The 15,444-nt window shown below is 40.0% G+C and overlaps 1 protein-coding gene across 2 annotated transcripts in view; it reads right to left on the bottom strand.

Annotated features, from left to right (window-relative positions):
- Window positions 1–625: 625 nt before the first annotated feature.
- Window positions 626–15,444, bottom strand: part of ldah (lipid droplet associated hydrolase) — a 46,145-nt gene continuing 31,326 nt past the window's right edge. For both annotated transcript variants that reach the window (XM_048597326.1, XM_020531740.2), the window contains 2 exons: window positions 14,213–14,295; window positions 626–1,537 (listed from right to left, as the gene is read on the bottom strand). In XM_048597326.1, coding sequence (XP_048453283.1) covers window positions 1,343–1,537; window positions 14,213–14,295 — 278 coding nt within the window. In that variant the 3' untranslated portion in view covers window positions 626–1,342. The remainder of the gene's footprint in view (window positions 1,538–14,212; window positions 14,296–15,444) is intronic.

Here is a 15,444-nt window from a genome sequence, read left to right as displayed (position 1 = left end):
GGGACATGGTATGGTAGCTGCTCCTTTAGTTACAAATACTTTAGACGTGGCTCTGAAGGAGCCTTGCAGTTTGTTCTCTACCTAGAAAGATAGAACAGGAATGAAAAGATGAAATAAAGTTGGGGCTAAAATACACAATCAAATAAAGTTTCTATGTAGAACGTTAAGGTGGTGATGAAAACAAAGTGCTAGAAATCACAGCGGGTCAGGCAGCATCTGTGGAGAGACAGGAAGCTAATGTTTCGAGTCTAGATCTGCTTCTGGTGATGGCTTGGTGGTATTATTGGTAGACTATTATTCTAGAGACCGAGGTAATGTTCTTAGGACCTGGGTTCAAATCCTATCATGGCAGATGGTGGAAATTGAAGTCAATAAAAATCTGGAATTAAGATTTTAACAATGACCATGGAACCATTGTAGATGGTTGGTAAAAAACCTATCGGGTTTTTAGGTAAGGATTTCTGCCATCCTTACCTGGTTTGGTCTACATGTGACTCCAGACCCACAACAATGTGAATGACCCTTAGCTGTCCTCTGGGCAATTAGGGATGGGCAATAAATGCTGCCTAGCCAGCAATTCCAACATCCTGTGAGTGAATATTAAAACAATTAGATGCAGTTTTGATGAATTTCTACAGTTTGACGTTTAATAAACAGAGTTAATAATCAAAGACAAAAGCTATGTTCCACTGGGCATTATTCATAGCGTAGCTGTTCCAGACGGAAAAAAGTCCTTTTCAATATCATCGCTGCAGCACTTTATTTTGTAATTTATTTTACACGTATGTCAGTACCTGTAACAACCTATTTTTGGAAGTATCTTACTGGCTGACTAGGTCTTGACAAGTTCCTGGTCAGGTGAGACCTGAGAAATGTGAATTTGAAAAGCATAGCAGGATGATTTAACATTGTAGCAGCTTCCCTTGTTGTGGTTTGGTAGAGTTACATCTATACTTTCCACCAAATCTACACTGCTCTTTAGACAGAAATCTAAAACTAACCTAATGAACTAAAAGTGGACTGTGAATGCTAACAAATGTTAGCCCACAAGAACGATCCTGATATGAAATAAGCTTACTCAGATTGGGTCTGGACATGGATACAAAGATTATAGCGCAATCACAAATATTTTCAAAGCTTTTGTAACCAAACAGTCATTACAGTGAATTATTTTTCCAGTCCCACCTGCAAGATATGTCTAAAATGTAGTTTGTTTTTGTTTAAATAAGCTAACCACTGCTCAGTTTCAAAAACATAACAGATGTACAAGAGTATGTTAATGCAACATATAATTCAAATTCAAAAAGCTGTTAAATTTTACATTATAAACATAATAAAGGCTTTATAACAACTTTGCTAGATCCATACATAACCAGTCTGTAAGCATTTCAGCCATCTCTAAATTTGCATCCAAAACGAAGGCATGACGAATTCCTTTTTGGCAGAGATGAATGGTTCCTTCAGGAAAGCTTTTCTTCATATCTTCATAATATGTGATTGGACACCAGTGATCATTATATCCATAGTAAAAGATAAGCTAAAATGGAGACACAATTGCAGATCATCAGGAAAGTTTTGGTTCCCAAATACAGCTATTTGTCACATGAAATTTAATGCAGAATTCGGCTAGTTAGAAAGCATTTTAGGGCAATATGTTGCACCATTATTAGTAGAATATACAGGAAGACCACACAATGTTTAATTTGGTAACATTGGGAGAAACAAGTAAACTAGTATATTTTGAAAACCAGATTTTTCCAAGCTCAATTTCGAAAGAAATTAAATCTTATATTTAATTTAATACATTTGGCACATAATTTTCTTCAACTCTACGCTAATGATCTGCAAATTATTTTACAGTGTTGGCTTTAATAAAGGTTACAAATGTAGTTTTACACATTCATTACGTATGAAATTACTGGAAACTTCACATATGTAATTACAGAGAAAATTAAGATGAAGAGAATGATTTACAGCATACTTTATTTGAAATTGGGTTGGAAAGTCCTGTGAACTGAAAGCAACATTGAGTAGTTGGGTTTAAGAAATTCCATTTGGAAAATGTCAAAAGATTCCTGCAAAAGGTTTTGTGGAAGATTTACTAGAACCTGCTTTGCATAACTCAGAGGATCATAATTAACAGAAAAATACAATTTGAAAGCTGTAATTACGAAGAATATAGGCAAGCTAAATGAGAAAAGTTCCTTTTTTAGAAGACATTTGGTTTTTCAGCAATAGGACAAATTGAATGAGTATATTCAAGAATAATCAAAGTAAATTTGCACATGAATTGTTATGTGATATGGCTTCCAATTACTTTTCTTTACAGTATTAAAATAATGTATTTGGTGTTGCTGGGAAGAAATTAACCAATATTTATTGTACCTGTCATAGAAACAAGTGACCAAAGTTCAGAGCTCACAGCATGTCCTGATTACTGGGTACATGAACAAGATACAGTTTAAAATAGTGTAAGAATAAATCACTGGGCAAGGTTGGAATTACTATAGCTCAGCAATGATGTTATTTTTGGACAAATCTAGGACATTTTTGGAATCCAAAATGCACAGCTATTTAAAAGAAACAGAATTGGTTCCTGGTCAACATGTAAGGTGGCCTTGACTCTTTTGATAGTCTGTAGACCTTCCTGAGAAGTGTCTGGGGATTGAATTAGGACTTCACTCAGGCAGCCATTTTCTAATTGAAAAATGTTGAGTCAATCGAGGTGAATCTTTCTCAACCAATTTTGCTCCATCAAGCTTGGGCCCGAGCCATTTACTACAATCAGTGGTAACTGAGCCAGCTGTTTCTCGTAAGAGACTGGAACCGAAGTTGTACCCTTAATCTGTAAAGGTTCCCTGGTATGGGTTCTCAGCCTAGCTGAGAACCTATACAAATTTAAGGATTGGAGTCCAGAGCGAATTTTGTTAAAGACTGTTAAAGAACCAGGTGGCCATTTAATCAGATGTTTATTTTGATTGCTTAACAATGTCAAATCAGAAGCAATGTAACTGTTCCAAACCAGATGTGGAAGGGCTTTCCAGGGTGTGCACTCTCCTGGATGCCGGCCTATGAGCTCTCTTACTCCAGTTAGGTCTAATGGGACTCTTTTGCTGTCTCAAATCTATATACCTGCAGCAACTACAATGGCTCGCCGGCCTGGATCCTGAAGAAAATTTTAACTGTTTGGCTGAGGCTTGGCTTTGTTTTGCTGTGGGCTGACCTCGAGTCCCTCTGTTCAGGATATGTCCTGAGTGAGGCTATGCAATTGTCTACACTCAAGTGGTGTTCTCCAAGCTCAATCAGACTGAGAAGGGTGTCCACTTCCATCAGAATACCCTGCAACTCATATGCTCCATTTTGCCGCATTTTCCAATGATAAAGCCTGTTGTAATGCCTGTTTGAAGTCCAGTTGGGCTTCAGTTAGTAGGCTTTTTTTTATGGTTACATCCATAATCCCACATACCAACTGGTTTCTCAGCATCTCATTAAGGGATAAGCCAAAGACACATGCCTCTGCCATTCATCTTAACCTCATCAAAAATCCTGATACGGATTCTCTAGTTCTCAAATTGTTGAGTAAAACCAACAACATCCCAAAATTAGAGAAGGACTGAGATCGTAACATTCCTTAACTAAATCTGTCAATTCTTGAAAGGCTTTAGTATCTGGTGACTCAGGGAAAGTCAGGCTTCTAATTACCAAAAAAGCTGCGGGTCCACAAGCTGTCAGGAGAATTACGTCTTGCTTTTCCTCTGCCCCAATGTCATTTGCCTGGAAAAAATAATGCATCCTTTCCACATACTGGGCCCAGTCTTCAATGGCATTACCGAACTAGTCAAGCTTCCCAAATAACGATATGACGCCAGAAATCAAAGATGACTGTTGCGAGTAATTTTTTTCCAGTGTGCTTTACTCTCCTTGCCACTGAAATAACTCCATAGGGACTGGCATCCTGTCACCAAGTCACCCTTTATTTACACGGGGAGAGTCCTTGACACTGATCTAGCTCCCTCAGAGCCAGCTCTCAGAGTGTCAGTATGTCTAACACTCCTGTTTATTTCTGTCAGCCAGGGCTCCCTGATTGGTTCAGATGAACAGACCCAATCAGGAAACTCAAATTCTATTAGGTCCATCTGGCTCACCTTGTTACAATCAAAGATCGTTCAAAGATTGGTGTGGGAGACATTCGTTTCGAATTATGGGCATCAGTACTAGGAAAAGCAGCAACACTGTTGGGACAACTTTCATCCAAATCATACTGTAACAAGGGTCCTGGTGCATTAAACTTCTTCTACAGCTATGATTATATAAACTAAATTATACATGGCAGTTCAGGTGAGGGGAAATTTATAAAGTTAAAGAAAACAAGAATAAAACAATAGTGAAGGACAGCAAATTCGTAAGGTCAGAAGAGGGAAAAACTGTAAAAAAGTCAAAATTAAAGATAGTTTATTTGAATGAATGCCTCATTTATGACAAGATAGCTGAAATATAGATGCCATGAATAGGAATAATTAGGCATGATCTGATAGCTGTTACAGAGTAATGACCAAATCTGGAAATTGAATATTCAGGGATAGCTGGCATTTCAAAAAGATAAGCATAAAGTAACATGAGCTAGTCTGGCTTTGATAAGGAGGGGTGAGAAAAATAATCTTGGCTTGGGAGATCAGGATAAAGAATCAGTTTAGGTAAAGATTAAAAAGAAAGGCAAAGAAGTTACTGCTGGTAACTTCATAGGGTCATTTACTGAAATTACATTGTTGGATAGAGCATGAATTAATATGTAATAGGAGCTTGTTAGAAAGGTGCTGTAGTATGGGTGGATAACTTGAAACTTACTGTATACATTAGAGAAACCAAATTGGCAAAAGAAACCTTGAGGATGAGCTCATAGAGATCATTTCAAATAATTTCTTTTAAGAATATGTTGCAGATCTTACCAGGGGACAGGCTATGTTAAATCTGTTAATGTATAATTAGATTGATTAATCAAATGATTAATGATTGTTAAAAGATCCTCTAAGGGAAAGCGATGACAACACGATGAATTTCATATTCAGCTTGAGGAGCGAAAAACATGAGGCTGAAATTAGCTTTCTGAACTTAAACACAGCCAATTAGAAGTTTAGGAAGAAAGATTTGTCTAAAATGGAGTGTGCAAATAGGTAAGCGAGCAATAAGCAGTGGGAGACATCTAAGGAGATACTTTATAATTCTTAATAGAGATAAGTTTCATGAACAAACTATGAGGTGGATGACCCATCTGTAGCTAAGGAAGTTAAGGATGGGATCGATTTAAAAGAAAAAGCATACAACTTAGCAAGAATTAATTCAGAAGATTGGAAAACATTTAAAAACCAGGAGATGACAAAAAATAAGGACAAAATACAGATTATGAGGGCGAACTGGCAAGAAACGTAAAACAGTCTGCAAGAGCTCCTGCAAGTATATGAAGAGGAAGAGAGTACCTAATTTAATAAAAAAACGAAAGAACTGCGGATGCTGGAAATCAAAAACGAAAATAGAAATTGCTGGAAAAGCTCAGCAGGTCTGGCAGCTTCTGTGGACAGAAATCAGACTTAACATTTCTGGTCCAGTGACCCTTCCTCAGAACTTAATTAATTATTGGTCAGTCAGAGAATGGGACATGGGAATGCAGAAATGGCAGGAATTTGATCAAATATTTTGCAATGGTCTTCATGGTCAAATATATCATAAACACCCTGATAATATAAAAGATCAGTCGGAAAAAGGGAGGGATGAACGCATCATTATCATGACAGAGGAAGTACTACAGGAATTAGTAGGATTAAAGGCTGATCCATTCATGGACCTGATGACTTACATTCGTGAAGAAACAGTGGAGTAATGGCACTAGGTGGTAATCCAAAGATACCAACTAATGATCTGGGGACAGAATCTGACCACGGGAGCTGGTGGGATGTGAATTCAGTTAAGATTAAAGAAAAATCCTGGAACTGAAATCTTGCCACCAGAAATACCTTACAACGTTCACCAACTGATGTGAAACCCCATATGGTTCACTATGACCAAGGAAATCTACAAGTGACTGCAGATCCACACTAAAATTGTTGGCTATGAATTGTCCTGTGAAATGACCTAGCAGGTAGTTCAGTTCAAAACGTATTGGGGACCAAGAGACACTTGATGGCATTGCTTGTGGTACTCATAACACGTGTAAGAATTAAAAACAAAACTCATCAGGACAATTTGCAAGAATACCAGCTCATGAGCGGAGAATGCGTTAACACTAATGGTTGGAAAATGTGCTCTGGTTGAGGTTTGACAAGAAGAATGCAACAAGTAATGATTTTCCTGGCCTTTCTTGGGATTTTGGTGGCGAATTTGTCTGCCACCCTCGTAAAGTTTCAATGATGAATCATATAGTGGATGAAAAGTTCAATTCTGATCCATCACAAGGTAAGACTAGAAGAATAAAATCAATTCAAATTACTTTAAAATTCTCATTTCTATTATATATCAATCATGTATAATTCTTTGGATTATAGAACCGGATGTTATAAAGATTCATAGAATCCCTACAGTACAGAAAGCTGATCATTGCCTTCAGGAAACAGAGTGGAAGGCACATCCCTATCTGCATCAATGGTGCTGAGGTGGAGATGGTGGAGAGCATCAAGTTCCTGGGAGTGGTGGTCACCAACAGTATGTCCTGGTCCATGCATGTAAGAAAACACAACAATGCCTCTACTTCCTCAGGAGGCTAAGGAAATTCGGCATAAAGACTCTTTCAAATTTTTATAGGTGCACAATGGAAAGCATCTTATCTGGATGCATCACAGTGTAGCACGGCAATAGCTCTTCCCAAGACTGCAAGAAACCACACAGAGTTGTGAACACAGCCCAATCCATTGTGCAAACCAGCATTCCATTCATCGAGTTCATCTACTCTTACTAACATAATCAAACACCCCACCTATCCCGGTTCTTCTCTCTTCCACTCTCTTCTATAGGGCATAAGATATAAATGTTTGAAAACATGTACAAACAGATTCAAGAACATCTTCTTCCCCACTGTTATCAGACTTTTGAATGGACCTCTTAAATCTTAATGTTGATCTCTCTGTGCAACTTCTCAGCAGCTGTAACACTGTACCCTGCACTCTGTTCTGTTATCCTGATGCACTTGTATAGTATGATCTGCCTGTAAAGCACGTAAGACAACACTTTTCACTGTACCTCAGTACACATGACAGTAAAAATCAAATCAAATCACATCAAAGAAGCCATTAAGCTCATCGCGTCTGCATCGTCTCTGAAGAGCATCCCACCCAGACCCAACTCTCCATCCTATCCCTGTAACTCTGTATTTCCCATGGATAACCCACCTACCCTGCACTTCCTGAGACACAACAGGCAATTTAGCACGGCCAATCCACCTAACCTGCACATCTTTGGACAGTGGGAGGAAACCGGAGCACCCGGAGGAAATTGATGCAGCCATGGGGAGAATGTGCAAACTCCACACTGACAGTTGCCTGAGGCTGGAATCAAACCCAGGTCCCTGGCGCTGTGAGGCAGCAATGCTAACCATTGAGCCACCATGCTGCCCTCAACAAGTATGTTCAGGATGGGAGGGGATGTAACCTAGGGAGGATGCCCAGCCCAATACCTTCAGGGGGATCAAAGGATTTGGGGGGAGGGTGGGATTAGGTTATTGAGCTCGATGATCAGCCATGATCATACTGAATGGGGGAAGCAGGCTCAAAAGGTCGAATGGCCTACTCCTGCTCCTATCTTCTCTGTTATAGAAAGGTTGAGAGAGCTAGGGCTTTTCTCTTCAGAATGACGAAGGATGAGAGGTGACTTGATACAGGTGTACACAATGATCAGAGGTATAGACAGAGTGGACAGCTAGAGACTTTTTCCTAGGGTGGAGATAGCTATTACGAGGGGGCATAGTTTTAAAGTGAGTGGAGGTAGATATAGGGGAGACGTCAGAGGTAGGTTCTTTACTCAGAGAGTGATAGGGGCATGGAATGCATTGCCGGAGAGGGTAGTGGAGTCAGCCTCATTAGGGGAATTTAAGCAGCTATTATTAGATAGGTATATGGATGATAGTATAAGGTAGGGGTGGAGGTTAGATAGACCTTAGGTTTAGGGCAAAAGTTCGGCACAACATCGTGGGTGGAAGGGTCTGTACTGTGTTGTACTGTTCTATGTTTCTAGGTTTCCCACTGACCTCCGAACTCGCACCCATAACATGGGAATGGACAAGCACTAAGAACTGAGCATTTTAAAAATTCAGTTGATCCTAATATGACCCTACCCACACTGTTGTGGCAGCCAGGCCAGTAGGTGCCGTTGTTTTGGTATGATTTTAAAACAGCAGTTAGGATGGGGGCTGCTACTTTTGGAAAGTGATTTCTGCCCTTCGGGGCCATGCCCTGCAGAGATAGTAAACTCTTCAGGCCTACATCAAAATTCAACTCCCCTCACCCTACTCGTAAATTGGACAAACTCTCTCTGCTAAATGCCCCCTGGATGTGGTATTCCATTGGGCCCTTATCCTGCAGCCCCAGCAGCACTGACTGTGGGTGTCTGGCACTCCCGGGATTACTGGAGTTACCAGCCAACCAGATTGGCTGATGGGTGGGGATGGGAGCCCCAGCCTGCTCTAATTTAGCCCATCTGTTTGTCTGTCTGCTCCCTGCCGACTTCCCCCTGGGGGAGCAATTCATTTGTACCACCCCTCTCTGCTCTGCAACCCCATACAATCCATAGATTCCAAAGTACAACTGTTAAAGAAACATAACTGAACACTAATCAAAGGCCAAATACTCAATGCCCAGAAATGATCTTCAGCTTGACTCACATTTGATAGATTAGATGGACAGAAGGAAAAACACAATTGTAATATAATTTTCGCAAGAAGTAGGAAGCTCATTATCCCGATTATGGCTGTTTATTTTAAAGCAATCAAACAACTTAGGTGCAGAAATATTGCTGATAAACATTCTATATCCAGATGAAAGACAAGTTGAAAATAGCCAATTGCAATTAGTAATGAAAAGCTCTCTTGGGAAATACAATGAGCTGCATCTATCATTCAAAGTGATTAGAGTGTCTCTGGAGTTGCAGCATGCTTCCAGCTGTTACCACTAAACTTCAGAAAATCCAGAGTGTTTATTTGATTTCTTTTTCCCCTAAATCATTATATTTCATGAATTATAGCTTTGAGATCTCTCGAAACACTCTTGGCAAAAAGAAACATTGACAGGCAACTGGTCACAAGACTTCAGTACTTGTTTTCATGCTATGTATCATTATGGTCTCGTAAATTGATTTTATTTCTTTAACTTTGTTGATGGTTTATGAGGTGGCACCAAGTTAAAAATAAAAGTGAAATTGTGACACCATCTTCCTGTAACTGTCCCTCAACTCTTCTCCTAGCTGTAATTCCTTTTGTCTCTCAGTCTGCTTATTGTTTTCCTTATCATACTTTATCTTTGTACACCCCTTAAAAAATGGCTCAATGCTGTGCTCATCTCCATTTCATCATCCAGGTCACTGGACCTGAAGCGCTAACTCTGTTTTTCCCTTCACAGATGCTGCCTGACCTGCTGAGCTTTTCCAGCAACTTTGCTTTTGTTCTTCATCGCCATTTCGTTGACTTTTGAACTTTTTTTTTCTCTGATTGCAAGTGTCTCTCTGGCATTTCTCTTTTCTCACCTCACTTAAGCATTCGGCCAACTCAGATAATTTTTTTTCCACTTTTAATGCCAGGTTTTTCAATGTTCTTACCTCAGATGGAATGGCTTGCCTATCAGTGCACCAGTGGATTTTTTTTTCTTTATTCATTCACGGGATGAGGGTCTCGCTGGTTAAGCAGCATTTATTGCCCACCCCTAATTGCCCAGAGGGCAGTTAAGACTCAACCACATTGCTGTGGGTTTGGAGTCACATGTAGGCCAGGCTGGGTGAGGATAGCAGTTTCCTTCCCTAAAGGAAGTTAGTGAACTAGATGGGTTTTTCTGAGAATCGATTCATGGTCATTATTAGGCTCCTAAGTTCAGATATTTTTTAATTGAATTCAAATTCCACTACCTCCCATAGCGGGCTTTGAACCCAGGTCCCCAGAAAATCACCTGGGTCTCTGGATTAACAGTCCAGCAATACCACCACTGGGCCATCGCCTCCCCCATTAGGAGCTGTTTCTCTGCCTGGTAATGGCATACGTGGCAGTTACTAAGATGAGGGCATGTGAGGAACAACCTGGATCTTAAAAGGAAGATGAGCACTGGGACAGGAGCAGAAGTAGGTGGCTATAATTATACTTTGAAGACAGTTGGATATTATAGGGTCTGGGACTACTGTTTGAGAGACTGGGGAAAAAAACTCCTGAGACAGTAGCTATGAGAGAGGGTGAAGTGACCATGCTGGTAGGGCCAATGAATGGAAATGCTCCTGGGTGATACCCTGGGAGTGAAGAGTTCGGTTCAGGACTATGGAACGGATTGTGGAACAAGTGAAGAAAATGATGATGAATACTGTAATAATTTACTGCCCAATGTCCTGAGTTCTTATTAGATTGGTTAATACCTTAAAATTGATTCAGGGTCTTCAATATAAGGGTTCATGATCATTCTCTAATCCTCCTTTCTCAGGCATGCAAATGCACAACTATGACACAGTGCCACGAAGTGTGTGCTGGTATGCAGCCCTGATTACAGTCCACATAGATCCCTTGTAAAAGGCACTGTGCAGGATCAGGTCACAATGTAGAGTCTTCATTTGATTGGCTAAAAAAATCTGGGGACAGCTGTCAGTGGAGTGAAAAGTAAGCAAGCCCCATTCCTTTGTCGCTGACTGCAAACTGAGAAATAATAACATGCCTGTGGAAATAATATTATTTTTAATGCAAATTTACCTAATAAATCAATCATGCTAGAAGTTCATGGATTCTAAGGTGCATGTAAAACTGGGCTGTTGAATTCATAGCTGGGGACTAAATGTAGTAAAATTAATATTTCTGGCAGTTTCTGGCACTGAATCAGTTTATGCACTATAATAACAGAATTAAACCTTCGCCAATATAACACCAGTTTCAACTCGTCATATGAAGCATGCTTTGACACTTCAAAATTTACATTTAACAACTAATCACGCAATCTGCTATACTATATTTTAATGGTGAGCAGCCAATGGAACATTTTTAGTTTTTCAACACATTAGAAATGTCACCAGGATTGGATGTCAGTGATGGATACTCCATGTGTATTTTAAATACATATGCATAAAGCCCCATCTGGACTGAGTAGGACGCTGACCTCGCAGATCACTATGAGTTTGTGATGCACACTTGCATGGCACCTTCGGCAAATACTGGTGTCAAATCACTTCCTCAATGTAACTGCAGCACATTGTGACAAAGCAAAAAATAGGAGTGAAGTGGATGACTTTGACATTTTTTAAATTTACAGATGGGGAGTGGCTGTCACCGCCTGGCCATCATTTATTGCCTATTCCTAGTTGCCCTTGAGAAGGTGGTGGTGAGCTGGCTTTTTGAACCACTGCAATTCACTGTGCTGTAGGTTGATGCACAATGCCCTTAGGGGCGGAATTCCAGAATTTTGACCCAGTGACAATGAAGGAACAGTGATATATTTCCAAGTCAGGATGGTGGAAGCGGAACTTAAAAGTGGTCATGTGCCGTACCTGCTGCCCTTATCTTTCTAGATGGAAGTGATTGTGGGTCTGGAAGGTGCTGTCTAAGAATCTTTGTGGAATTTCTGCATTGCATCTTGTAGATAGTACACACTGCTGCTACTGAGTGTCAGTGGTGGAGGGCGTGGATGCTTGTGGATGTGGTGCCAATCAGGTGGGCTGCTCTGTCCTGGATGGTGTCAAGCTTCTTGAGTGTTGTTGGAGCTGCATTCATCCAGGCAAGTGGGGAGTATTCCATTACACTCCAGACTTGTGCCTTGTAGATGGTGGACAGGCTTTAGGGAGTCAGGAGGTGAGTTACTTGCTGCAGTATTCCTAGCCTCTGACCTGCTCTTGTAACCACTGTGTTTATGTGGTGAATCCAGTTGAGTTTCTGGTCAACGATAATGCCAAGGTTTTGATAGTGGGGGATTCAAATAGCACCACTGAATGTCAAGGAGCAGTGACTGATCATATTTTATTAGAAACAGTCATTGCCTGGCATATATGTGGTGCGAATGTTACTTACCCCTTGTCAGCCCAGGTTTGGATATTGTCCAGACCTTGCCGCATTTGAACATTGACTGCTTCTAGCTGCAACCAGCTGAATAGTTTGAATGGCTGTAATTTCTATGACTTTTAAAAGAAACATAGGTATAGGTGTGTAAATAGTGCTTTAAACTGAATGGTCCCATTAGGGCAGAATCCATTAGGTGGAGAGCACTGTATTTGGTGGGAACATTTAGAATCATAGAATTTTACTGTACAGAAGGAGGCCATTTGACCCATTGTGTGTGTGCTGGCTCCCAAAAAACCTATACCCCAGTCCCATTCTCAAGCCCTATCTCTATAGCCCTTAAAGTTCATCACTTTCAAATCTATATCAAGCTGTCTTTTGAAACCTTGTATGGAATCCACCTTCACCACTCTCCCAGGCAGCACATTCCAAATTCTAACAACTCTTTGAGAAAAGAAGTTTCTCCTCATCTTACTCCTATTTGTCTTACTGACAATCCTTAAATCGTGACCCCTAGTTACTGATTATACCAACTAGTGGAAACAGAATGTCATTCTTTACCCTGAACATCTAAGAGGCAACCTTATTGAATACCTCAATAAGAGGCGCAACCTCATTGAACACCTCAATAAGGTTGCCTCTTAGTCTTCTCTACTCTAAATAAGCCCAGTTTCTCTAACTTTTCCTTGTATGTAAAATCCTTCATTCCTGGTATCATTCTAACAAATCTCTTTTGAACTTTCTCCAAGGCTTTCACATCCTTCCTTAAATAAAGTGCCCAGAAATGAACACACTACTCCAAATGTGGTCTCACCAATGATTTTTAGTGGTGTAGCATCATTTTCTTGTTTTTAGACTCTTGTTGCTTATTTTCTTGAATACACCTTTATCTAATTGTGTAAGATATTATTGTGACGAATAGTGTCCCATCTATGAGCTGCTTTTGTTTGTATCAACAGGATTATTTATTTTATATCGGTGCATAACTTCGAGCTTATCAAAAAGTGAGTCCACCATTTTTTGACATAGAACACAAAGTGTTTATGAGTTGACATTAAATCAACACCAGTGAGATACTGTTACATTTTAAGCCATATATTCACAGAACACTGCTTTCATTTCAAATGAAATCTATTCCAAATGTGTTCAATTTGAAAAGAAAGGATGGTGCCACAATTTTAATCTACAACATAAACAGTTGCATGTTGTGTATGGATAGCAGCACTTTTGAGGGATGCCATTAATTTTGAGTCTTTCGTGATTAATAACATGTTAATTGGACCTATCAACAAAACCAGATTCATTGCAGTGGTTAATAACAAATCCCCAAGTTTATCTGGACCAAAAACAGAAGTTGCTGGAAAAGCTCAGCAAGTCTGGCAGCATCTGTGAAGATAAAATCTGAGTTAACGTTTTGGGTTCGGTCCCCCTTCCTCAGAATTCAGGTTTATTTGCTCACTCACTGCAAACTTTGCATAAAGCAGCAGAGTTTGAACGGTCGCAAGGTAATTGCTTGCCCTGAAACGTCCTGAGATAGATTTCCATGTTATGCAGATGGTGGTGGGTATCTGTTCTACAAATCCAACGGTGACATTGGAAGGGAAGGTCCAATCTATTATTGTTGTTAGGCCTCACTCTAGTGAAAGCAGCAGCCTACCAGGTGCTGATTGGGGTGTGCATGAGAATTCTGGTTGCTGCTCCAGGGAGCAGAGCCAGAAATTTCTTGTTAGAGGACAAGGCAGCAGGTTGGATTTGGATTGGTGCAGTAGAGGAGGTTTTCCTTCAGTTGAGACACCTGGTTGAGCTGTAGCAGAACCTAGAAGTCCTGATACTGAGAGACAGCGCTAAATCATTTAACTTGCTGATCGGTGGGGCAGTTGCAACCACAATGGGATAACCTGCATTGGAATACTTGTTGACCACCGCCATCCCCATACTTGAAACAACGATTTCTCGATGTAAATTTTCAGTATTTTGACTATAAATTTGAAACTAGCATACCTTGTCCAAATACCGTCTTATAGTGAGATCATCCCTCTGTACAACCTGCATCATTTCCTGGCTTCCCATGTACATGGCATTAGCTAAAAAAGATATAATAATTTTCAGTTAAGCAGGTTAACAATAAACATAACACTTCAACATAATTTTCTAATCTACAATAAAAGCAATAAGAAAATATTTAATCCTAAACACCAGTATAAATCAAATGATTTTCTTTAGAACACTTGGCAGACACCATCTAATTAATGAAAATGTTTATCTTTATGAGAACATAGATGAGGGTGATATGATAGAAGTGTTTTAAGGTGCGACAATTAAATAGGAATGGGTAGAATAAATGTTTAAAACAAGAAAACCCCACCAAAATTTCTTTGCACAGAATTTCCTCTTAGTACTGGACTGAGAAATTGTGGTGTAGCACCTGAAGACTGTTTTGGTTCAGATCAGAAAATTCAGGACAGATCTGGAATCAAACCTGGAACCTTGTGGTCTGTGTGGCTAAACATTTCTGTTCTGCTAACCCAAATCTGTTTTCTTTATCTACTCTCCTTTCTTGGTTCCTCCAATCATCCATAGCCTTCCCCATGATGAGAGTTGACCCATACAGATCCTCAAATGGAATGGTACCTCTGGGTCATCCTTGCTCTTTCACCAGCAGTTCGCAGTTCAGCAACGAGGAAACTGATCAGACACTCCATGTCTCCTGCAACCAGCTAATGCCTCACCTCCACTTGGCAATTCACCCACCCACACAGTTGTGACTAAGACTTTACCTTCAGTAAACATTAAAATGATTTCTAAACATGTCCATTTCTACTGGTTGAAATCAGTTTTTACAAAAAAACAAAACCTCGCACAAGTCTGCAATTTTGTACTGGTTTGCCAGGTTATTTCAAACTATTTTCAACTAAAAGCACAGAAAACAGAAGCATAAGTAGGCTATTCTGCCCTTCAAGCCTGCTCCATCAGTCAATATGATCATGGCTGACCATCCAACTCAAAAACCTGTTCTCAATTTCTTCCATACACTTAATCCCTTTAGACCTAAAATCTATATCAAAGTCCTTTCTGAAAACATTCAACATTTTGACCCCAGCCACTTTCTGTGGCAGAGAATTTCACAGACTCACCACTCTCTGGATGAAGAAATTTCTCCTCATCTCAGTCCTAAACAGTTTACTCTGTATCCTTAGACAGTCACCCCAGTTCTGGACTCCTCAGTCATCGGA

This window comes from Rhincodon typus, chromosome 5 (assembly GCF_021869965.1).
Source record: "Rhincodon typus isolate 14 chromosome 5, sRhiTyp1.1, whole genome shotgun sequence".
In the NCBI taxonomy this organism is placed as follows: Eukaryota; Metazoa; Chordata; class Chondrichthyes; order Orectolobiformes; family Rhincodontidae; genus Rhincodon; species Rhincodon typus.
Note: the sequence above shows the minus strand (reverse complement) of the source record. Positions and strands in the feature narration are given on the sequence as shown.